This window comes from Neodiprion fabricii, chromosome 5 (genome assembly GCF_021155785.1).
Source record: "Neodiprion fabricii isolate iyNeoFabr1 chromosome 5, iyNeoFabr1.1, whole genome shotgun sequence".
Classification (NCBI taxonomy): domain Eukaryota; kingdom Metazoa; phylum Arthropoda; class Insecta; order Hymenoptera; family Diprionidae; genus Neodiprion; species Neodiprion fabricii.
In genome coordinates this window covers 35,137,565-35,162,213 of record NC_060243.1, presented here as the reverse complement: position 1 = coordinate 35,162,213, position 24,649 = coordinate 35,137,565, and the positions used below count along the sequence as shown (strand labels likewise).

The following is a 24,649-nucleotide window of genomic DNA, read 5'->3' as shown; positions in this document are numbered from 1 at the left end:
AGAAAGAGACCTCTTATAGTTAGTTTTACGTTTAGCTTTCCGCTATTTTTTTTTTGTGTTTTATTCTAGTAATAAGAAAATGAGGTAGAATGTTTTTCAAGGACCTGGAGTCTAGCCGGGGTTAAATTCACGCCGTAGCGAAGGCGGTCGTCTTTTGACTGACAGACCGACCGACCGCCGTGTCAGCAGCTCGCTAGCGTCTGTCCGTCAGTCGCATCGTATCACACCGTTCTACTGCCTCACATACTCCGACCTCATGATTGGTTCATTTTGGAACTTGTGTCGTGCGTGTCCTTCAATGCCTATAGACAAGGTGAGAACAATATTATCCCCGTTTACCCTTGTATAATTTGATTATGTGTCATATCGTGTTCAGACGGATATAAAATGCTTTTTTACATGTTTTAAAATATATCTGATTACGTAATTATAATCTTACACTTCGAAATTTCAATTGTATATCTATAACGATATGACGTTTAACGAGCATATCTATAATACGTATGCATGTGTCGTTGAATTCGCTCCAGATTCGTACCAACAGCTTTGCGAAGACGAAAAGATTTTGAAAATGGCATTAATTATAGATAGATATGTTGACACATTAACATACCAGTTTCGAAAATGTATAAATCACACGTGAAAAACGAAACAGTCATAGTTCACATTCATGGTTTCGATCAAGCTTACATGTACGGTGCGTTTTGAAAATCGTTTGACGTTTACAATGGCGGCTGTGACCAACTTCAGGCAGAAATTTACGTCTGATTGTGTTTCGAGTGTACGTATGCTGTTCTTAGAACGAGCCGGTGTCGAATACGAATGAACGAGGAATTGCGTATAATTCTCACTCGTTGTATGTGACATTGCAGAAATCGCGTCGTAGAGATCGTATACTATACGACTATAAGCATGTACGTGAGATTTATATTAGCTTGAATACAAAAGTTTATAGGTATATAGATACACCTGTAAATATGTAGGACATCATTTGAACGATAAGCTCTTTTGTATCTGACCGATGTGCAACCCTTCTACCACTATTTCGTTTTTGCAGCACGTATAATTTATAATATATTTCATGCATTGACCTATACTTACTGTTTTTTGTACGTGCCCATGCACAGTATAGAAGTAATCCGAATTGATAACGCGTGCAGGCCTGCAACGAAATCCTCCTTCTAAAAATTTATGATAAATATGAAGGATTCAATATGCCGAATCTGTGTATATCCGCTTTTCATTTATTGCTGTCGAGTGTAATGTAATACATGATATGATTTTTTTTTTATTGCTAAAGATTCGGAGTTTATTGTGTTTTGTTTTTGCATTTAGACTACTTTAATCTACTGAAATAACATCTGTTTATACAAAAACAGTTCAAACAGATAGAAAGAGGAAGAAAGATATCGCCTAACGTTCACATGTTGCACCTAGAAAAACGATAGAAAGGAAAATGGTCGGAAGAAATGATTGCAGATTTTTGTTGGTCAATTCGCCGTGAAATTCCAATCGATGAGACGAAAAGAAAGAAAACTTTAAAATAACTAGAATTATACTAATAAATAGATTTTCCGACGATTTTAGTGTCCAAACTTTTTAACTTTATAACTTTTTTTAAATCAATATTGTTGCCATCATTGGTGTTTGATTGTAATTTGTAAGCAAAAATAGGGTTTTATTGAAAACAAAAACTACACGAAAAGTGTACGTGGTGTATATTTTTTATTACTATATTTCGATTCAAGAGTATCAAATCTATTGTAATTACACACAATAATAAGAATGATAAAAAAATTATTTTTTTTTACAGACCAGTGTAATATACTATTGGATATTCACGATAGACGAGCTAGAAATTTGCGAGATTTTCCTGTTTTATCGTGCAAAGTCCTGTTAGGGGGTGTTTTGTATTTTTAAGTGTTGTTGAACTGATCTCATAGGAACATCGAACGCGTCACTTCCACTGAATTTTACTTTTACCGCAAAGAGAGACATCGCCGGTATCAAGATTCTTATTACTTGTAAACTATTACCACAAGCTATTACTTTTATGCTACTGTATACATATATCGTTACAATTCTTTTCGAGATGTCTGTCCGTAATACTCGTGGTATAATAATATGCTGTATCCTGGGTACGCTCTGCTACGGTAGCAGCTTATGGGGGAGTACATTTTATTGTTAGTTAGGGTATAGTTCAGTGGTCACCGCACGACGTTTTTAAACGTGACTAAAAATACTACTGATATCCATCTACGTGATATCTATATAGGTAATCAAACACTACAGTATCGGTAATGTTATAATAGTAATTGGGTTTAACAGGCACATGAGTAGGAAATTGAGAAGGAAGAAAAAAGGCAAAAATATAATCGGCTCCGAGGATTAAATCCACGTTGTTCTACGGGCAACTGCAGTGTTTTATTTTAACTTCACGCACCTTGATACTGTACAGTATACGAGGCCCGTTGTTCTATTTTAGAAATTCTCAGCAATTTCGAAAACTTTGTCGCTAATTTTTGTGCAGTACCACGGGCGATTTTCAATCAAGTATACACAGTGGAGGAATATTGAAACAGCCGTGTAACGACTTCAGTCAATCTACGGCAGAACTTTACAGTGATTAAGTCCATTTAAGGAAACGAATAGAATACAAATTATTGTTGTATAGTGTTATTTTCTTCACTCATATAGTACAGTTTTTTTTATAACATTATCAATGTTTTCACCACCCATCGATTCATCCAAATTATTCCCCGGCCAATCTGCGAACTAGAAACATATAGTAAAATAAGAAAATGCGGAAAATGAAAGTAACAGGATCGACCGAGTCCCTGAATTTCGAGTCTGTGTCCCGCAGTGCAGGACGCAAGAAACTGCAGTTTTGCGGGCTGCGGCACTATTGCGTCACTAACTCGTAGTCCCTAACGGCGATTCAACTATGCGCATTCTAAACATCCGAGGGCCTACAAATGTGCAGAAAATGCAAATGCTCACGTTCGAAATATTGAGTTGATTATAAAAGCTTTGTTACTGGATTCTTAACATAATAATAGTCTGAAATTGCAATTCCATTGAACGAATAAGGCAACCCCACATAGAAGTCTAGTAATGAAAGTCACATCAAAGTTATGCACACCAAGTTATAATCGGATGGTAGAAGTTGGGATGATGTTTTTTGCACTTCCACTGCCGTTTAGACATTTAGACTCGATTGTCGACCAACCCAATTCTCGGTGACAATGTGAAATAGTGAAAATATACGAGATTGAAGTTAGTAACGTTGACGCGAAAAAATCATCACTTTGCAATTTTAGAATAATTTTGAAAGAGTTGAGTTTAAAAAACATGAAAACGTCTCGGCTTCATTACGGCTTACTCGATACCAGACGATTCTGAGGTTGCAAAAAAATTATTTTTCCTAAATTATCATCTATTGTTACGCTACGCTACGCTACTAACTTCAACCTCAAGACAATACGGTACAGGTACATACAGTCAATTGACACCAGTGTAACGTAGTTATTCTGCCAGAGTGTACCTATACGTATGTTGAAAAGTGTGAACGGAATACAATCGAGTGTTTTGCTGTTGACGATAAAGTGAACGGCTGACGGGTCAATGTTCGTACGTTTCAGCAGCTCCATTCGGAGTATCGGAGCACGTACACATGGCACGAGTACACCGGACCCCACCAGGATCAGCACACGGTTGTACGGCGATCACCGCAGCCGGCTCCAGCGTCAAGTAAGTCGTGCCTGACATTAATCAATCCTTCCGGTTTTTATATCATTTAATGAAAACGAGAGGAAAGTGAATCGTCGGAGTCATGATTCGACGACTGAAGGTCGTATGTTGTATATCACGGTATATGATCGCGTGCGGGCGACAACAATGACGCAGGTGAAGAATGGCGTTTTCGAGTCAATAGGTATCATACTTGGATTTGCGAGGTTCGATTCTACATCTAGGTATACACGGGGGTCCCAAAATTCACGGAAGAAGTAATTTTGATAGAAAACGCAGGTTTATAATTAAAAATTACATTTTTTTTGAACGATTCACGAAGTACCGAATATAGGGTTATGTATGGAATAGGATATCGGGTAAACGACCTCCACGGCTTTGCTGTAGGCATATACGCACTCTTCTTTTCAAATTTTCCTCCACCTTTAATTTCTCGTTTTGGTGATCAGAATCGACCACCCAGATCATGCGATTTAACGCCGTTGCACTTTTTTCTTTGGGGTTTTTCGAAGTTCAAGGTTTATGCTGACAAGCCCACGACCACTCACGCCTCGAAGGAGGAATTGAGCGCATATATGCAAAACGGGAATGGGAAATTTCAATAAAAGAGCGTGTATGTGCGTACAGCAAAGCCATGGAGGCCAATTACCCGATATCCTATTCCATACATAACCCTATGTATACTGTATACTTCATGATTCAATAAAAAAAAATTGAATTTCTAATTACAAACCTGTGTTTTCGATTACAATTACTTCTTGCGTGAATTTTGGGACACCCTGTATATCTGCCAGAGAACAGATTTGAGATTAGTGTTGTTATTGCTGGTCACGAGTTTCGAAGTAGATCAGTTTTAAACAGTTTCGTACCGAAAAATTGTATTTTCAGCGTTGCGTCACTGTTGTCACCGGCCTATATATAGAGCATATGTATACACCTATGTATAATATGTGTAGTATAATTTTTACGTTTATCAGCACATGCAGGCATAACATATTATAGACGATCGGCGGTCACGAGTTATAGCTACGAAGTATTGGTATATGTATACGTTTTGCATAAAACACCGGATTTCAGGTATACTGAAAATCATTCGATTAATTTTTGTATGCGGAATGTGGGAATGACTTGATATAGGTTCAAGATACAGACTCAGACATTTCAGCGCCGAATGGCTCTGGAAGCTAGAGTTTGACACATTTGACGTGATAAGCTATCGTTCTATAAACTTAATATATACTTGTGATATTTTTAGGTTTTCTTCGTGAAAATCATATACCGGAATTTATGCGACAGCGGGGCTACTTTTTTTTTTGTACTATCTTTGAACATTATTACAATTTGCCAAATTTTACTACTAGTTGACAAAATCAGCACAAGATTTTTGCTAAATTATTAAAACTGTAACCATACAATCTTCCGAGGATGCACTTATTTTATGAAACGCGAACCCGCAATGAAAGAATGACGAAAGAAGTTAAAGTAGGTAATTAAGGAGTCTGAACACGCTTACCATAAAAACAATGAATTTGTATTTAAAAAATTATAATCCGAACTGCTGGTCGATAGAAAAATCGCGGAATAGTGCACCTGCAAAAGACCAATGACTCTTTCACTTACGATGTAGCGTACTTCTTTTTTTTTTGTAAAAAATCGTGAAAATGGCGATCAGGAAATAGAAGACATAAAAAATATCTAGCGTAATTTTCACGGAGAATTGTCTAATTACGATAATAATCAACTCAGGCATCGCTAAAATATTACGCGCCGTTTTAGATAATGTATCTGTAGGTACTGTGTCCAAATTTTAAGTTCATCGCTTCACTATTTTCCCAGATTTATTGTTGGCCAGTTCGAAAATAGAGTTATTTTGTGGCTATATATATATATATATATATATATATATATATATATATATATATATATATATATATATTTATATATATATATATATATATATATATATATATATATATATATATATATTTATATATATATATATATATATATATATATGTGTTTTCGACCTGATGATGTTTTGAATGCAAAGTGAGGATTTTTATGGCAAGGGTGGTGAAACTTTCGCTTAATATTTTCGAGTTCCTAATTTTTTTAGTATAAAGTAAATGTGTTTATGGCAAGGATAGTTAGTCAGATCGCTTAACGAGGGATTTCAGTTTCCCGATAAATTTTGAAGAACATGGTTCTTACTGTACCTAATTTTACTTCAGTCGATGTTACCTGTTTTATTGTTAGCCTAAATTTGGCTGTAAAACTTCTGATCTGGAATTCTTAATTGTAAATTCGACTATTTTTTAGAAGGTGTACGGAAAAAGTAACCCCGTCGACAACAAAGCCGCATACGTAAATCAATACTACCGTAACCATTACCCGTCGTTAGTGGTCTTTTGCTATTTTTCACCATCGCCATAAGTACCTATAGTATATGTCTTGCACACATCACTTCATCGCCAATCGCATTCACGTCTGATTGTTTTTTTCCTCAGCGTCAGAACTTATATGTTCCTACCTACCGCGATCTTCCGTTGCAATAATTGTTCGTACACGGGTAAAATAAAGTAGAAACTAAATTTAGACTCCTATGATATAATATGCTGATGAAAATTCAAGGATGTTATGCATTCAAAGAGTCGTACTGCGATCGCCTTTATGCAGCAGTCGTAGAACTTGTAGTTGTTTCAACCGAGGACGTATGTGGCAATTTTTACAAAGTGGCGGTGCAAAGAATCCGGACTTGGTCAGTATCTCGATAGCTCTAGATATGTATAAAAGTAAACTTAATTGTTATCGGAATAATCTGTGTGTTGGTGAAAGCATCGATATTTCTTTGAGATTTTCTTTTCAACAGATAGGATTATTCTGAATTCTATTCGCCATATTTAGGAAAAATTACTACCGACCGTTGGTAGTTCCTACATTCCATTTAATATACTTATATTATATATACTGCTGAACCTCAACAGTCCGATAATGCAATTTTACGGTAATGCTCGTTCATGTATGTATTACAATAATATATGTTATTCGCTGAATTTGAAGGTACCAGCTTTCGCTGAATTGAAGGTACCAGCTTGCAAAGCGCAACAAATACCTATTTAATAATCATGACAATCTTAATTATGAACCCGCACAAATTACGGTACATACCTATACATTAGTGATGTAACGAATACTCGCATATTTCTTGACATTCGCATTCGCATCCGCATTCGCAAAAATCGTGCAAATATTTTGCGAATGTGACTGTCACAAATATTTCATACTTTGCTCATAAAAATTGTGAAAATAACGTTAGATAGAGAAAAAAACATTAGTTTGAATCACACTAATTTTTTTCCGTTATCAATTTGTCGTTAAATAATCAAACAAACAATCGGCTTAGTTCAGATTAACTCGGCAATTTCCGGAATAAGAGGCGATCGGCGCTAATGTATGCGTACGACTTACGTGGTGTGCCTGTCAGTCAATCAATTGTCAATTTTTAGCCGTAGAGAAATGGCGCTAGATTTGAAAATGTATATTGGCATTCGCATTCGCGAATATCGATGATAAATATCCGCATTCGTATTCGCCAATACACGGATTTACATTCGTTACATCACTACCATATATATAATTCCACGGCCAACAGCGCGTATCTTATGTGTGGATATGATACAAGTCAAGAAAATTATTTCGAACGATGATCAGAGTTAAATACTGATAAGGATACGTCAGCAGCATGTCCGTACGACGTACAGCAATCCATAATATTGTGATAGTAACCGTATGCATGTATACATAATATATACTATAAGTACTCAGTTATACACTTCGGAATTCAGTCCAATTGTCACATAATTTATCCTGATAGTATAATTTTAAAATGGAGAAAAAAAAAACTGACAAAATTTGGCTAAAAGTACTCGTATAGACTGCTAATAGAAAAACATGCCAGTCGCAAATTTTCTTTACAGCGAAACAAGCGAACGCGAAGCTGCAATCGGCCAAGTCAACTGAAGACGATAGCAACGAAGGTAAGACGATTCTATACAGATCAGTCCACAAGTAATGACGGGCTATCGACCCTACAACCCATGCAGTTCAATCAAAGTAGCTTTTACGTACATATGCCCATTAAACACATAACCACAGCATTTATTTATACCTTGACAGTTTGATAACGTATATATAATATATATTGGGTATTTCATGCCAACTCGGTCAACGGTTGACCATGACATTTTTTTTATCTCACCAAGTATTTTCCTACGTTAGTGCGACCCCTGAAAAGCTTCGAAAAAAATTTTAAACAATTTTTGATCACTTGTCTTTATTCGATCAATTTTTGAACCCATCTCAAAAATACCCAAATTGATTTTAATGAAACAAGAAAAATAACATTCGGTTTCCGAAATGAAACATTTTTCAACAAGATTCAGAGTAGGATCTCGTTTTTGCCTATTTTTGTTATCCTTTTTTCTATTTTTTTAATCGCTCTTTCTATTTTCACACCTGTTCAAAATCTGTGATAAAATTTTGAAAAGAATCGCGAGAGTGTCTTAAAACTGGAAAGACAATTGAAAAAAATTAGTAATGAAATTGAGGATGCGATGAAAATAGAAAAAACGAGGTCCCACTCTGAATCTTGCGTGAATATGTTTCAACTCGGAAACCAAATGTTTTTTTTTTCTTGTTTCATAATAATCAATTTGGGTGTTCTTGTGATGGGTTTAAAAAAACATAGAGTAATTGAGCGTTTGAAAAAATTTGAAAATATTTTTTGAAGTTTTTCAGGGGTCGTACCAACGTAGGAAAAATCCTTGGTGAAATTACAGCATGTCATGGTCAACCGTTTACTGAGTTGGCGTGGAATGCCTCATACACAGTGTTATGCTTTCTTGTATTACACATGTTTACGTATAATGAATTCACGCAGTGCGAGCCATTGCTGCATCTATTAATTTGAATTCGTTTCGAAATTCGATAAACGATCGCGGACCATGATCAGCTTGCAACTTTCGAACGTCGAGCTGGCTTATAGGGGAACCTGCGTGCCTACACAAGCATTATAATAAGCTTGCGGAGACCGTGCCAACAGCGGTTAGCGCAAGGCATGAAGTCACCTCAAGTCGCACAAAAAGCACGCGTTAATGGATGTTATGAATAGGAGGATAAGAGATAATACAGGGCCATTTATTGAATATTTACTGCCCGCTCCTTGAGCGAGCGAGAGCCGCGTATGCGGATTTCAGGTAAAACTGACTCTACTATAGTGACACTACTGGTCAGTAGTAGTCAATAAATAACCTTGTATGTGTAGTCTTTTGTATTTCCTATACGGGGCTATATAAAGTTTCAAATTGAGAAAATTAATAACACGTATGGTTCTTTCTAACGTATTATTAACTCACTTTTGTGTACCAGGGTCTTGTGTCGTCGATCTTGCAAGTTGCATGTATGATACGTAACTTGAGTCGAGGAAGGGTCGACCAATTTTTCGGGACATATTCTAAATATTCGGTTATCCTGAAATTTCAATATTGATCATACATCTGGTGAAGTAATCTCAAGTCTGATACAAGTTCGCAAAAAAAAACCTTTGAATGCCAAAATTTGCAACGTCCAGTATTTTGAAAAGATGGATACATCACGAGATAAAACGTCCCTAAAAGTTTGGACGCCTAGTCTATGAAAAAACCGCGTACACCAATGTAAAAATGAACGCAAATAATTAGAAAGACCAATGTAACATTAAGTGAAATATTCTAGTCTCTCGGCATGTCAATTACCGAATATCAGGCACTGTATTATTTGGAATGTTACAGCATGAATTTTCATTGCTTATTGTTAGCTTCGCATCATCAAGCCTCATGCATCCATTGCGTTTATTATACCAAGAAGTCAATAGTTGCCGATAAAGATTAGTCATGAATTATTGTATACGTGATGTAGTTTACGTTTCTGCTTTAAAATTGGCCAAACTTTCCTCTTTGTTTTTAATTGCCTCACATTAGAGGCTGCTATCTCGTAACTTGTAGGCGTTGATGAATGAAGAATATACCGATAAATCGTCGTCACGTTAATTATCCCACATTCGACCTGACTGTGCGTTGCTGTGTCTATATATTTATTTGCTGGTCGTATACTCAGTTTGCAATTATTCAAGTTAGTTATCGATGTACTAATGAATTTTTGGTTACAGGACCGACTCTGGAGCCAGCCCTGCCGCGGCGGAAGAAATGTCCAGAGCTTGCTTACAAGAGTCACGAGTTTATGACGGCTGCGGATGGCAGCGGGATGGATTCAATGGATTCCAACATGCTTGCGGATAAAACTCAGGTGCAACCGACTATACAATTATTTTAGGGGTGATCACGGTCTTACATACAGGTCTGGAAACTCATGTGGTAAGGAGTGACTCACTTGGCGAAGCTCATTTTCGTAGTTATCGATTTGTCTAGTAAGATTGTTGTAATCTAGATGTGATTTTTTTCCGCGTAGTTTCGTCGGGAAAATATATATATATTCTTTTAAGGTTCTAAAGCCCCTAGATCGCGACAATTCTGGTGGTCATAACAGAAACTGAATAACGTTGCTTCACCCAAGATTACACCCCCCATTTCAAAAAGGGCACGAGTTTTCAGACTTGCACGTAAGATCGGGGGGTAGGGGATGGACGGGCTACACTGGGAGGATTCGGTGAATTTCGTCGCTCGGTGTCAGTAATCAAGCAACTGGTTAGATTTTACGTACTTATGTGCTTCCCTCCGATAGGAAAACTCGGTCTTATCGGGCCGAGCGTAAGTTTGCAATATGAGTCGTAGGTGAGGCGAAGACGAATATTGCAAATACGCGAGACGAAAATATCGTTACCTCCTTGTTGCACACGATGCTTTATATGACAAGAGTATGTTCCACGTTTTTTCACTAAGCACAAAATTGAGGTTAGGATCGCGTTACGTCTGATTTGTTCGCGACAGCGCATGCGCGGAGTACCGAAAAGATCACTTTTAAGTCCTAGGAGTTAAAAGTGGTCTTTTCTGTACTCCGCGCATGCACATTCGCAGACTCACTCGACCGTCATAGAAAACGCTACTTTGTGTATGGAGAACACGTAAAACATGCTCGCATTATATAAATATAATTATTTGGTTGCCTAATTGCTGGTATCGAGTGGCGGGATTGACTGAATGCTCTAGGTGTGTATAATAGCTGCTAATGAAATTGGTGATCTGTTTCAAAAGATGAGCGACACTAGGTTTGAAAAGCATTGCGCGTCTCATAAGAATCGCTTCATCGGAGAAGAGGGTGTAAATGACTTTGTCACGTATGAAGGATTTCTTTTGAAATGCGATATAAAATCTGTTTTGGAAATTTGTTCGGGTGTTTTGAAACCTGGTCTATACCTGCAGACTTATCAGCGTTAGACTCCTCGGCGATTTATCGAGAGCTGTGACCGTTCCAGATTAACGCGGTGTGTTTAAGTTGATCATAAAGAATTAGCTGGAGGATCAAAGTTTATAACAGCAAGTCTATTTATAATTTATTCTTAGGCAGCTACTGCAGCGCCAGAGCTGCCAACTAGCCAGCTGAGTAAGGCGATCTCACGAATCAGCACTGAGTATCGTTTACAGTTTGCCTGGCCCAGGCGATCTCAGTTGACCAACGGCGATGTCTGTTCATCCGGCGGACAGGCTGCAGCCGGTGGCGGCGGCGGCAGCGGTATTGGTACATCTGTCGGGACAGCAGCGCCTCCGCGGAAGTCTTTGAGCATGGGAGCTCTGAAACAGGGAATCGTTCCGTCTGCGCCAGCCCCCGTACATAAAAAGAGGACCAACGACGTTGACCGCAAGCGGGATGGTAATTGCACTATCAGTTGACACTCCTAAATCTTAGGTATCGTGGCAGAATATTTTCTTGTTGCAGTAATTGCTAGTCCTAGGTATGTTATAAATTAACTGAAAACCTGAGTATTAAACGACATAATTTTTCAACGATTATTCTCGTCTTACAAAAGTTCAAATTAAGGAAGCCCCTCTACTGCTTTAATAAAAATCAAGTATTAGAAAATTTTCTTTAGATAGTTCGGTCCTTCAAAATCACTGCATTGTACCAAATTGATGTGCCCTGTAGGTGTACAGCCATCAGAGCTTGAACCCTTGGTGGGGAGCAATGGAATTGATGTTACGGATGGGGTGGTTCTTGAGGGAGAGGAACAAGATGAAGAATTGGTACAGCCGAAAGTAACGTTCAGGTAATATCTTTTGAGGTTGATAGTTCTGGGACTTAGTACGGAAAAATGTGTTTTTCGCAGTTTTGCACTACAGCATATAAAAACCAGTGAATTTTCATTGAAGCGTCAGGAGATTCGTCCTGCATCCCTACAAAATGACAATAATTAACTAATGAAGAAACAGCAAAATATTGTAGAGAGTAGCTGTACAGAGTCAAATGTGAACCTCTATGAAGAGTGTAACCTACAATAAGGTTTTATGTTGTATTTCACAAGAACGTAGCTGAATAGGCATAAATGAAAAGTACCTGGATGTATGCCAGGCTCTATGGACCGTACTTGCCTTAATCTTGTGTGGAACTTGAATTGAGTTCAATCAATGATAGAGCAGGTTCATGTAGTAGCAATTCAACTTTTAGTTATATACCAAAGCATATGGCCAAGTGTCAAAAACACTACCCACAGGCACTTTTTATGTTCTCACTTACAAGGAAAATATCCCAGGACGATATCTGCGATTACATTTTTTTTTAAATATGTTATAATAGACTAAATACTAACCGACACGTATTTTTTTGTCTGCCATTAAACACGTCTTTAAGGGATTGAAACCACCCTGCAAAATAAGGCATGTCAAGGGGCAATTTGGCTGTTTTTTGTTTTTAAATAAGAAAATTATATTTTTCATTTCTTGTTATTACTTTTCTTTTTCACTTGAATTGCTTAAAAAATATTATGTTCTTGTGGGTGAAACTGCCAAATCGCCCCTCGACATGCCTTACTTTGGAGGGTGATTTCACCCCCTTAAAGTATTTAGTGGCAGATAAAAAAAATACGTGTCACTTAGTTTTTAGTCTACTAAGAAATCAAATCGAAGAGATTGACTTAGGATACCTTCCTTGTTAGCTATAGCCTTGAAGGCCAAGTGTTACATTCACTTAAATATTTGGGAAATGCTTCACTATTATAATTTCTTACAGTTGGCAATCTCTCAAATGCAAATACTGAGTCTGATTCGTATTTTTTACACGCACTCAGCCTGTATTAAACATTCGGATATACGGATTTGTCTCCCAACAACTTTTTGTCAGTTTTTCAAGACATTTTAGACAGACTTATGACCCATGTGCACACTTTATCTACACATATGCAATAAGCTACAGTAGCCTGGTGGCGCGCGACTTGATTTCGCTATCTGAACAGTAATATTAGAGCAACGGCTGAATTCTTTTAATAACCGCTCATTATGGTTACCATTCTACAAACTAAGAATTCTGAACTTCATCGTCGTGTCTATAAAATCAATTAACCAGAAACGCCTGTCGCGATGGGCGCAATATTTTCAGGGGCAAAAAATCAGGTGGTAAATCCGTAAGGATAGCGGAAAGAATTGAAGTTAAATCAACCAATCCAGAAGTACCAAATCCGACCACCAATATCGCAGAACTTAGGCGTCTCGCGGACGAGTATAAGGTAACGATTGAAAAGGTCAAGCTGCGACCCTTGCGTATGTACTTTCGTGTGCCAATCTGTTTTCATTAAAGTCTTGTATACAGGTGTGCAAATGATCTCACATTTCGGGGATGGCGGTGTACAACATAGCGGGGCCAAATTGGTAGTTTTATTGACGTCCCGCGAGTCACCATATGTATGCAAGAGTGTTGCAACTCAATTATCGATTATTATTCACAAAATACGCCGAAAGCATGAATTATCTCAAAGTGTAGGACGTTATAGAAATTACACAGAAAGCGGCGTAAAATCGCGAAATATGACAGACGGGTGATTAAAAAAAAACTTTTAAACGACAGTGCCCTCGGTGACCGAAAGATGAACGATAAAACCAGCCTGGCCAAGCATTCCACCCCCACCATGGAGCATATCCAGACCCGTATACAAGACTATGATATTGATCATGATTCTCCACCCTATCCACATTGAAATCAGAGATTGTGGGAATCAGGCTGATGAAGATGACTTGACAACTTTAACTTTACGAAGAAACCGATTATTTTCGACCAACACTTTTCGAGTGTCGTTACCATTCGACTACTAACGATTCACAGCAAAATATAATATGGCATTATGCAAATACAAATGGAAATCAAAGCATGCGGTTATTGTTGTTCGTAGCCTATCAGATGCGTAAAGTGACTCCAAAATTTCTTGCAAGTTTGACTCAGCTTAAGGGGGCACCTATATATATACTTCCACCGCTGGCGTAAATTGTTATGTTTTACGGAGTATATTGTGAAAAATAACACAAAATATTGATCACACAGTATTTATCGATCATTCCGTTGTGAGAAAATAATTTATCAAGAACATTATTAATGATCAATTACATGTCTATCGGTATTCTTTTGGCCACTTGAGTTGCCCCTCGTGAGTTGACAAGATTCCGTCGGTATAAGTCGATTGATCTGAATAGTTCAAAAAGATTCTTGTACAGTAACGTTTTTGTCGTAGTGTGTCGAGCTAAATTTTTTAATTTCGAAAAAATGAGCATGACATTTTGAAGGTTGAAGAACTATTTTCATCAGAAATTTTATTCTTTTATGGTTCGTAAAAAATGTATTACATGAAATATCAAAAAAATGGCTAGACAGACTATAACGAAAATATTAATGTACAAGAATCTTCTTGAATTTTTCAGATCCATCGACTCATACCGATGGAATCATGTCAATCGTAAAGCGCAACAGGTGCATAAAAAATTACAATACACGTGTAATTTACCATAAATTTACCATAATTGTCATGACAAACTTATTTCTTAATTTGAAATAATCAATAAATAACGTATAATCAATATTTTGTGCCATTTTCCACAATATACTCCTTAAAATATAATTGTATAAATATTAATTTTCGCCAGCATTGGAGTTATATGCATATACCTCCTTAGAGGTCTTCTGCATCGAACTGTATAACGCGCGGAACATAGCAACGTCATGTCTACACCAACAAGACTCGTTTTGGATCACTATGCATATGTTTTGATCAAACATCTGTAAATACCTATATTCGTTATACATAGCTGATTTTTAGCATGCAAGTGTTTGTTTCTGTTATTTATTTTTAATATCACTCGCTATAGAGGATACGAACTCTGAAAGAGAAATGCACACGTCAAGGGGATATTAAATGTTCAGAACTTTTGCTAACGCTGTAAATTTCTGAACGGTAACCCAGCCTATGGGCAACCAATCCTATATTGCGTCCTTCACAGTTCAGTCAAGTTTCAATAAGAACATATACGAGTATATTATTGACTTTCAAAGGTTCAGATGTACCCCGTACAAAGTAGCATTCCACGCAACTACTTAAAATTAAATGTCCGATCCTTTTACTTGAATAGCTTCGGGACTGGGGCCGCGGCTTGGCGGCCGAAGAGGATTTATCGTTGGGGAAGCGTGTTACCAGTAATCACGCGCTCGACGCACTTACGCTTGCCAGGCCAGTACAAATATCTATGATGTTTATCGTTCAATCTGTGTCTGTAAAGTGAAACACTATATTAGTTTCTCTGCTTTGATATTGGAATCTCGGTTCTCTGTTAAGAGGTTGAAATTTTGTCCACGATTCCACAGGGCTACTGCGGTATTACAGGGTTGTGCATATGTATGGGAGATTTAGAGAGAAAATTTTATCACACCTAATATTGACGAAATTGTGAAATTACTATAATTGGGTGCCATGATAGTCTAGGCTGTGACAAGTAAAAGGTGTGCTGGTTGGGCAGGCTGAGAATTAAAACAAACTAGTCCAGTGAAAAAACGTATAATAAGAGTGCTCTTAAAGTTGTGGCTTAACCTGTATCTTGACCTGGAAACTGGGGATAAGCTAGAGAATCTGCAAACCATTACTCAGGATAAGGGAAATTTTCTGAAAGAAATCATTTTTGAACTGCAGATGTATCAGTAGCAACTTTGCATTCATTTGGCAAGGTGATAATGAACGATTGTTACAGTTAACAAAGTTGAAGTAATTCTCTTAAGATTTTGTTAATAATAATTGAGGAAAAGATTAAAGGCTAATAATATTTTTTCTACTGAAAATTTGAGTAATTCACTTACAAGTAAGTTGTTTCTGGCACGACCACTAGTTTGAGTGTCAGCAAAAATTTTTCCTTGCTTCTGGATTAAGGTTCCTTAAAGTTTTGCGTGCTGTATGGACGGTTGAATTTATGCACGTACATCAATTCTATATATTATGCACTACTATGATGTATCAAATTGGTGTCGTTGTTCGATAATTTTATTCAGGATCGTATATTTGTACAATTTTCACTTTGTTCGCTACGCAATGCACTACTGTATTCTTAACTTTTTTCACGCAAGGAGGTTTGTTACTTTGATCTAATTACCCATGCAGATCAATTTATTTTATGTAATATTCACGTATTTTTCCAATCTTCCACTTCATTTTGGTGGCAAACTTCCTTAGAACCGTTGGAAGAAGATAGAAATACACTTCTGTCAGTGTTGTTAATGCATCCAGGATTAAAGTTGCAAGTTATAAAGACATTCGAATAGCACTGATTCTATTCTCTGACAGCAGATCAGTTACGAAAGAGGAGAAAGAGCAGGAAAACACAAGAAAGATCGGGCCTACCCAGACAACCACGATGCCACCTGCGGGCAGAGCTTCAGCGGTACAAGTCAGGCCTTCCTCCGTTCAAACTCGTCCAGTTTATTCTTTTCTGCAGGATGACACAAAGATGGTAAGCTATTCACCATACCATAGCTCAAACTTCTGTACATAATGTACTACATCGGTAGCGATATAACGAGAGTTCAGCGTACCGATCCCGATATCGACATTTATATTACTGACATTTTTGACCGCTTCACAGCTCAGACACAAGCCCTTTTTTCCCTATGATTGATATGATGATAATGTAGAGCGCAAAGCAGACGATATTTTTTCGATGATCGATAAAGTCGACCAGAGTAGGGATTACCGTCACCCGAAAAAGGGTTTATCTCTGAGCTGTGAAGCAGCTAAAAATGTAGGTATCGGTATCTGTACGCTGAACTCCCTTATAACACTACTTACATTAAAATTTCACCGTCCTTTCAGGATAATGAAAGAGCGATTGCTCGCGCAAGAAAAGACTTCTTGATCCGTCATCATCTGGACCGCACAACTGGTGTGGGTAAGTATTTGATATTCGATGTATTTAAAAGTTATAAACTCCTTCGTCGAGCACGAATCACCTCTTCTGTACGGGGAATACACCATGTTGTATTTCTCCTTGTCCTAGGAGATGGCGCACTACTCCCTTCTCCGACGCGGGAAAAGCTGGAGCCAGTGATGCCACGACGCCGTGATGAATCGAAGGATGCACGAGAGGATATTCAACCGAGGGTCAAATTCAGTCCGAAGAACAGCCCCAGGGCTGGCCGTTCTCAGAGCCTCGGTCCGACCGCAACCGAACGACGGTCACCAAAGCGGCAGCCCGTACGGGCTCCGTCGCTTACCAAGGATTCAAAGGTAAGATATCTTCAGGGTGTAATATGTATACTCATGCTTCACGTGCTGTAGTGTCGCGGCATTGGAGATTTACTATTATACTCACATACTCACGATGCATGAAAATTTTGTTTGCGAAGGAAAAGTCCAAGGAGGTGAAGGACAAGGAAAAGGAAACGAGCGACCGAGCAGTTGAGCCAGCGAGGCATCCACGACCGAGTAAGTCTTTGGAATTATTGAATGATAGATATAACGTGAATATCACCAGCTCATACATCGGACGGAATTTCTTTTAATTCTGTGAGTGATCCAAGTTGTCGTATGATTATGAATATGAAGACGACTCTGGATGTAAGTCAACTGGAGATTTCAATACATCATTTCAGAACCATATCTAGCACGAAAAACCTCGACTTGTACTTATAACGATGCAGTAATTATTTATACATTGTTTGTTCTCCTCGTAAATGTAGATGACTCACTTTAATATTCTGTGCTGATATACATTATCAACTTGGGACGAAAGTATGTTTGTGTGATTGATATACATACAAGGGAAGGGAAAAGTTTACTCGTAAATAATTATTCAGTTAATGGCAGAGACCAAGAAAGGTGACCACAGTTATGCGGTATTTTATACCGAAGCCAAGTTGAAATTTCACTCAAGTATAAAATATGCCCATCAGGTACTTGTAATTCTCAATGGGTGGAGGTTAAAAAGTAAAATGACTGCACAATAAAAGGGTCACAATATCGAATTTCCAAAGTCGGGTAAATCAGAGGATTTCAGAATGGATGAAATCGAAGTATAGAAAATTCAAAATGCATTAATAGAGCAAATTGGTATCAAAAGCCGAAGTACAAAACCCTGACGATTCCATATTACATAACTGGCATGCTATATTTATAATTAAATCTGACTCTTCGACATTATAACTTTCCCGTACTTCGCCTTTCTGTATTTTGAAATTCTATGAAACGATGCGCAGGAAACTGAAACATTCGATATCTTACATTTCTATTCTGTGGTCATTCCATTTTTTGAACTAAGCCCCTGTCAATGCGATTCAAACACCACTTACACGAAAAGCTAATGCTCAGTTTCTCTGATTACTGGGTTAGGTAACAACGCTCCTAAAGCTTTTGTTTCATCAACCTGACTCATAAGTGGCGCCCAAATGACATTGTCCAGTTTGTAAGAGTTTTCAGTTGAATAATCTGTCATGTGGAGTTGTAGCCTCCGTTTTCTCATCTGTGAATACTGGTTACCGGCTCTATATATATATAAATATTATATAAATATATATATAGAGCCGGTGTGTGTGTGTGTGTGTGTGTGTGTGTGTGTGTGTGTGTGTGCGTGTGCGTGCGTGCGTGCGTGCGCGCGCGTGTGTGTGTGTGTGTGTGTGCATTGGCCGATAATAGATGCAGCCGGTATATATTTGGAACAATGGGGACTGTGTATAATGTAATGATTAGTATTACACATTTATTGTTATCATCTACATATGATGTACCGCATGGTAAAGTTTATGTGTACAACCATAGATCTTTCATATTGTCAGTCTTAATTTTTCAATGTATACTAAATACTCGTCTATAATCTACATACTTACATCATACATGGATTTTATCCATAGTTGTGTTCAAAATAAGTTACTTGATTGTCTCGTGTTGTAGTAAAAGCATATGAATCTGCCTCCAACTATTCTTAGTTACACCGCATCGCTATTCGTCGGTACTTTTTTACCTTGTAAGGCGACTAAACAACTAGGTAGGTACGCATCTGAAATCTAAATCCGGGGTATTTTGGATTAAGCCGGGAATTCGGTGGGAATTCACTCTGATTCTTGGGATTTGTACGAACGAATGGTCGTTTTTCACGTTAAAGAGCATAGCGTAAGGCTTAATTATCTGACAAGTTTCCAGATGATTTTAAAGCCCAGTGATTATATTTTGGGGCGACTGTACATCTTGTCTCTATGCAATAATGGTGAATTTGATACTACGGTGTACCTGCACCTTAAACTCAAAATTTGAAATGAGACTAGGTAAAATTTGAGTTTTAATTTTCTTTACACAGAACTTACGTAGTGGTAAAATCAATAATATTTACACCAGAATTACGGAAACTGACCTTTATGAAACGTGAAATCGCTGAAGTCTCAAATGTTGCTCAATTTCGCCTAAAAATATGAGTAATCCTCCATTGTCAAGACGTGTTGACGAACAATTACATGACGACGTATCAGTCCTCCGGACCAGGTTGCTGTCAAAGTGTGTATCGGTTCGTTTCGCAAAAACTGTTTGTAAGAAGTTTATACGTAACATGATCTCCCATTTTAAAAAAGTCATTGGGATATCTCGAAAGCGAAGCGTGGTACATGAAAAAATTTTCGATGAAAGTTGTACAGTTCCAAGGGGGACATCTGTTACAGAAGTTGATGTGCTTATAGGTCATCCCATATTTGAGAAATCTTCATGAAGACCATCTTTTTAAAAATGTCAAACTTTTAGAAGTCAACAAGACAAATTGAGAGGTTTGTGAATATTGCAATTCGGACTTTTTTTTTTCCTGAGTTACAGTGATTTGTTTTTCGAAGTGGCTCAAGGTTGCGCCGTGTTCGAACAATATGCGCGCTAGAATGTGTGTGCAGGACAACGAGACATAAGATTCCATCAGTACGTTATTATCGTAATGTTTTGACTCTATACCTTCTCCAGAGTTTGTGCGTACAAATTTAATTCATAATAATACTCGGAGACGTTACAAATGCGGCGGAACCCCGAGCCATTAGGTTAATTTAAAGTGCTGTAACTCGGTGAAAAATCGTCCGAATTAAGAAATTCAAAATTTTCCGGATTCGGCTTGTTAGCTACTTTACTTTAGCTAGTAGCTATAAGAAAAATGATCCTTATTAATATTTTTCAAATGTGACACGACCTACAATCTCGTCAACTTCTCTAATAGTTGTCCGCCTTGAAACTGCACAAGTTTCATTATGCTTAAAAGTATCTTGTGTACTACACGCTTGGTTTTCGATATGGGGCGGGGTTGAAGTTCCAAATTTCAAAAATTCCGAAACTGTGGCGAATCTTGAAGTAAACAAATAAAACTTTTACGAAACAACCAAGTTTCGAATGGCCAGAAACCTGACGGCTCAAAGTTTCAAAATACAAGATTCCCAAAATTCAAGTGACAGTAGAGCAAAGTTCCGAAAAGTAAAGTTCCGACAGAGCAAAATTTCGAAAAACAATGTTTCGATAGAGTAAATTCGGAAAATTAAAATATAAGCCTACAGCGTAGTTTACTCAACGAGTGGGTGTATCAGAAAAAAAAATCACAAAAAAGGAAAGTCAGAATGACCAGGATTCTGAACGTAAAAATATTGAAAATCTAAAACAAAGAAAGTGGTGAAATTTTACCAAGCCAGAAATTCACAGAACTCAAAATCTTTGGTCACTCAGAATTTCGATGTTTTAGATGTTTAAGTTTTCTCATTTTGGCACTTTCGGCATTTTGTCCTTTCAGAATTTTGCCATTCAGAAACGTTGCACTTTCCGAACTTGGAGCAACGGGTTTGGGAGGATTCGAAATTTTGAGTTCTTTAATTTAAGTTTCATCACCAAAAAATTCGGAATCTGGCGCTTACGGAGCTTTGCAAATTCGGAATTTCAACTCCGCCTTCTCAATGTATCCTACAATCACTCGTTTCAAATGAGACACCGTTTACAGAGAGCTACATGGCCATCCATCACGATCAGCAGTCGAATTATACGTAGTGGCTGGTATCATAAATTTGCTAGAGTCCCTCATCACTTCATGCCCTATGGCTCCTTGTGAACAGTTTGCACGAAGTGACACGGTGTATGTTCTAGGGCCGTACAATTCAACCGGTGAACCGTCCAAATGGTTCGAAAGCAGACCGTTTAACCGCGGTTAATTGATTCTTATAGAAATTATATTTGAGCCGAATCAACTATTCACCGGTTAAGCCGTTTAATCATCTTGGCCAGTAAACTGATTACCTAAACCATTGGCTATAATTAATCAGGTCAACCATCATGACCGGTTGAGCCGGTTGAATTATACAGCTCTACAGTATTGTACCTTATAATTATGAAGCAGGCAGGGCTTTGAACGGCGAACGAAGTGTACCGACTTGTATGGATGATTGTAATTGGATGCCGAGTGAAATGGGAAGCGTAGAGGACGAGTACCTATTTATAGGTATTTAGATAGTATAGTGCAACGATTGCTTATTGTATTTGTACAATATGTTCTAGCCTCCCTTGCAACCAATGCTCCCGCCCACCGCCCCTTTCATCACGCCAAACCTGCAACCGCCATAAAACCTCCAGTAAAACATTCAGTTCATTCATCCGTCACGCATCCATCCGCCTCAGCTACCGCAGCTACTGTCGCTGCCGCGGCGAAACTGCAGGAACGTGCAAAGCATTCTCTGAATCAAGCTCAGGTCAAACTAGCTGGTGCATCAGCTCTCCAGGCTACTGCCGCCCAACCTAAATCATCCTCTGATTCGTTACGAAACGCGTCTCGAGCCGCTATCATCCGAGCTAGTAAGTAGCATGCTAGACTTATCGACCGCTGGTACGACCCTGATATATACTTTCATACAGCTTTTATAAATGTCTCTTTATTTTTGTCTTCTCGTTTTCTATCTACCATGTACTAATGGGGAATTTCACTTCCAACCGAACCGCCGATATCCAACCACTCTTTTCACACGGTAAACTTCATATTTTGTTTGATAAGTTGCCTCAAAAACAAATAGAAGCGTTATATTTACATATCATTCTGATACATTGGTTTAAATTGGAGAACAAGTCGATGGCCTTTGATAAAATCCACTCAACTTTAGAGAGGCGGATTATATAAAACATTTAACTTTGACGTGACGATTATAATCCAAGTAACTCTACGGACCCTGATGATAATACAATTATCTTCAATGCTTATACGCAGGACTGTTGGCTGTTTTCTCATCGGGGTCCGTACAGTTACTTTAATTATAATCGTCAGGCCAGAGTTAGGTATTTTATAATCAGCCTCTCTAAAGTTGAGTGAATTTTATTAGGGGGGCATCGAACTGATTTCAAAAAGTTCTAGACTGCGAAGACTCTGTTTATTTTAAGACTGTATAACTTCAGATAATTAATGTTTGATACTTCAAAGTCGGTTTGACTTGAAATGCCCCGTACATTTTGTTTTTTACAATCTGAAATTGAGCCTTGTGTATTGTTTCTTCTTACCCTTTTTGTGAAGTTTTCGATGTACCTTTCTGATGTAAAAACCTCCTACACGCTCGCTCGCCATGTTGCTTTCATCTCGTAAGTGTTTATTAAATAATTGGCGTGAATGCATGCGCGTGCAAGTTTGTTGAATATTTATGGAGCCTGTGCTTTGGTTACTTGACCGTTGACTTTTTCAATCTTGCCGACATTCCATCATACAATACGGTAATAGATATGATTTTCATAATGATCGTTATAGTACAAAGATGTTTCACTCGTATGGTATTACATTATTATACCTATACAAGTACGTAACTAACTGGTTTACCACAATCGATTAGCCGAAGCGGACTGGCCTTTTGTTTGCTTATGTTAACGATAAGCGGGCACTGGTATATCTCACTCTTAAAGAGGGTAGTACCGAAGATCTCTCGTTTCTCAAAAGTAAGTTTGACTTTGAATGTTATGTACCTATGGCAAGCAATCTATGCCTCCATAGGTCTCTCGAGATGGAATAACATAAGATTCATAATCTGTCAGTCATCACGGTCAGCATGACATTGGCATACAGGTAAAATTGAATCATTTTTGTCGAATAATTGTCTGAATTACGATTCTTAGATTGTCGACAGACAATTTTTTAAATATTCACCGAGGACACAACTGTCGAATAAATGTAGGTAACTTTTTGGAATATCAACTTTCATGAACTCAATTTCATGAGTTTGTAGTGAGATATTGATTGCAAATGGCATTGGAAACCTTAGAACAGTTTTTTTTCTTAATAATTAGGCATCGAAGGTATTTTTCAGTCCAAAAAGCGGTTGATTTTGAAGTTCTTACATTTGCGTTCAGTTTCGCTACAATAAACCATGGAAAATCAACTATCCCGAACCTTGGTTAACTCGGTACTTTCGAAATTTGAACAGTTTTCATTCATTTTTTTTCTTAATAAACGAAAATAATGGCGAGTTTGCTCGGTCGGTAGAAGTGGAAGTGCTACATGGCCTTAAACGTTCTCAATGACATGATTGACAAGCTTTTGTTGTGTATATCCACAGCGTAAAATTGGTATCGTGAACCTTTGCCTCACATACTTTTGTAAATGTGCTAATAAATGTATTAAGTGTATTATAGGTCTCTGTGGAGATTTTTATGGTCTGTACATATATTCTTTCTGTTGTCCTTTGAAGTGTGCATTATAAGGGTCAATTAAATTTGAAAAGTAAACAGAAATACTTGTAGCCCAAAAAAAATTTTCGGAAACCACTAGTATGTGTACTTTAATGCAACATATCAAAATGTTTTATGAACTAAATCAGTCAAGAAGTTTGAGCAATTTTCACTTGTAGCAATTTGGTAACTGCGTATTGCCTTGCAAATCACGTAAGGTCCGTTAAAATTACGAATGGAGAACTCAAAAAAGCCTTAATTAAAATAAAAAGACACAACTAGGTTCGATCGAAGCAGATGTGGCTACGTGAAAGAAAACGTTTAAGAATCGTGTTCTTTATAAGATTTGAGCATCGAAAGTATTAAAACTGCAAGGTTTATGAAATCTTTGTAACATTGGATCGCAGTACGACACGGACATTTTGATATTTTGTTTAAGGTTACAAATACTACGAATTTTTGATTAAAATTATTTTAGAATAAAAATATTTCTATTTCAGGCTCATAATCACATCTTAATTGACTGACCTACGGCAACATAATAAAAGTACATTACGCAACAAGGGAATAAAGTTGAACTTTTATTTCTGTGTTGTATATACAGGACTTTATTTCCAATTCAACTGTGGCCACATTACTGACTTGAAAAGCGGGACTTGATATTTTTTGCAATATTGTGTGTAGAATTCAGAATAGGGATTACTAATGAAAAAATAAATTGTAAAATATGCATACAAGTAGCATATATATGAATGT

The 24,649-nt window shown here is 37.6% G+C and overlaps 1 protein-coding gene across 12 annotated transcripts in view; it reads left to right on the top strand.

Annotated features, from left to right (window-relative positions):
* The window catches only part of LOC124182166, a 31,109-nt gene that overhangs the window by 428 nt on the left and 6,032 nt on the right, over positions 1–24,649 (top strand). For 2 of the 12 annotated variants that reach the window (XM_046569073.1, XM_046569074.1), the window contains exons 2-14: positions 102–313; positions 3,642–3,750; positions 7,728–7,787; positions 9,956–10,092; positions 11,307–11,613; positions 11,887–12,007; positions 13,333–13,459; positions 15,348–15,445; positions 16,550–16,712; positions 17,072–17,147; positions 17,256–17,485; positions 17,605–17,683; positions 21,752–22,045. In XM_046569073.1, the coding sequence (XP_046425029.1) occupies positions 257–313; positions 3,642–3,750; positions 7,728–7,787; positions 9,956–10,092; positions 11,307–11,613; positions 11,887–12,007; positions 13,333–13,459; positions 15,348–15,445; positions 16,550–16,712; positions 17,072–17,147; positions 17,256–17,485; positions 17,605–17,683; positions 21,752–22,045 (1,858 nt within the window). In that variant the 5' untranslated portion in view covers positions 102–256. Of the gene's footprint in view, positions 1–69; positions 314–3,641; positions 3,751–7,727; positions 7,788–9,955; positions 10,093–11,306; positions 11,614–11,886; positions 12,008–13,332; positions 13,460–15,347; positions 15,446–16,546; positions 16,713–17,071; positions 17,148–17,255; positions 17,486–17,604; positions 17,684–21,751; positions 22,046–24,649 lie in introns of all 12 variants that reach the window. The other 10 variants (XM_046569075.1, XM_046569076.1, XM_046569077.1 and 7 more) reach the window with 9 other exon arrangements.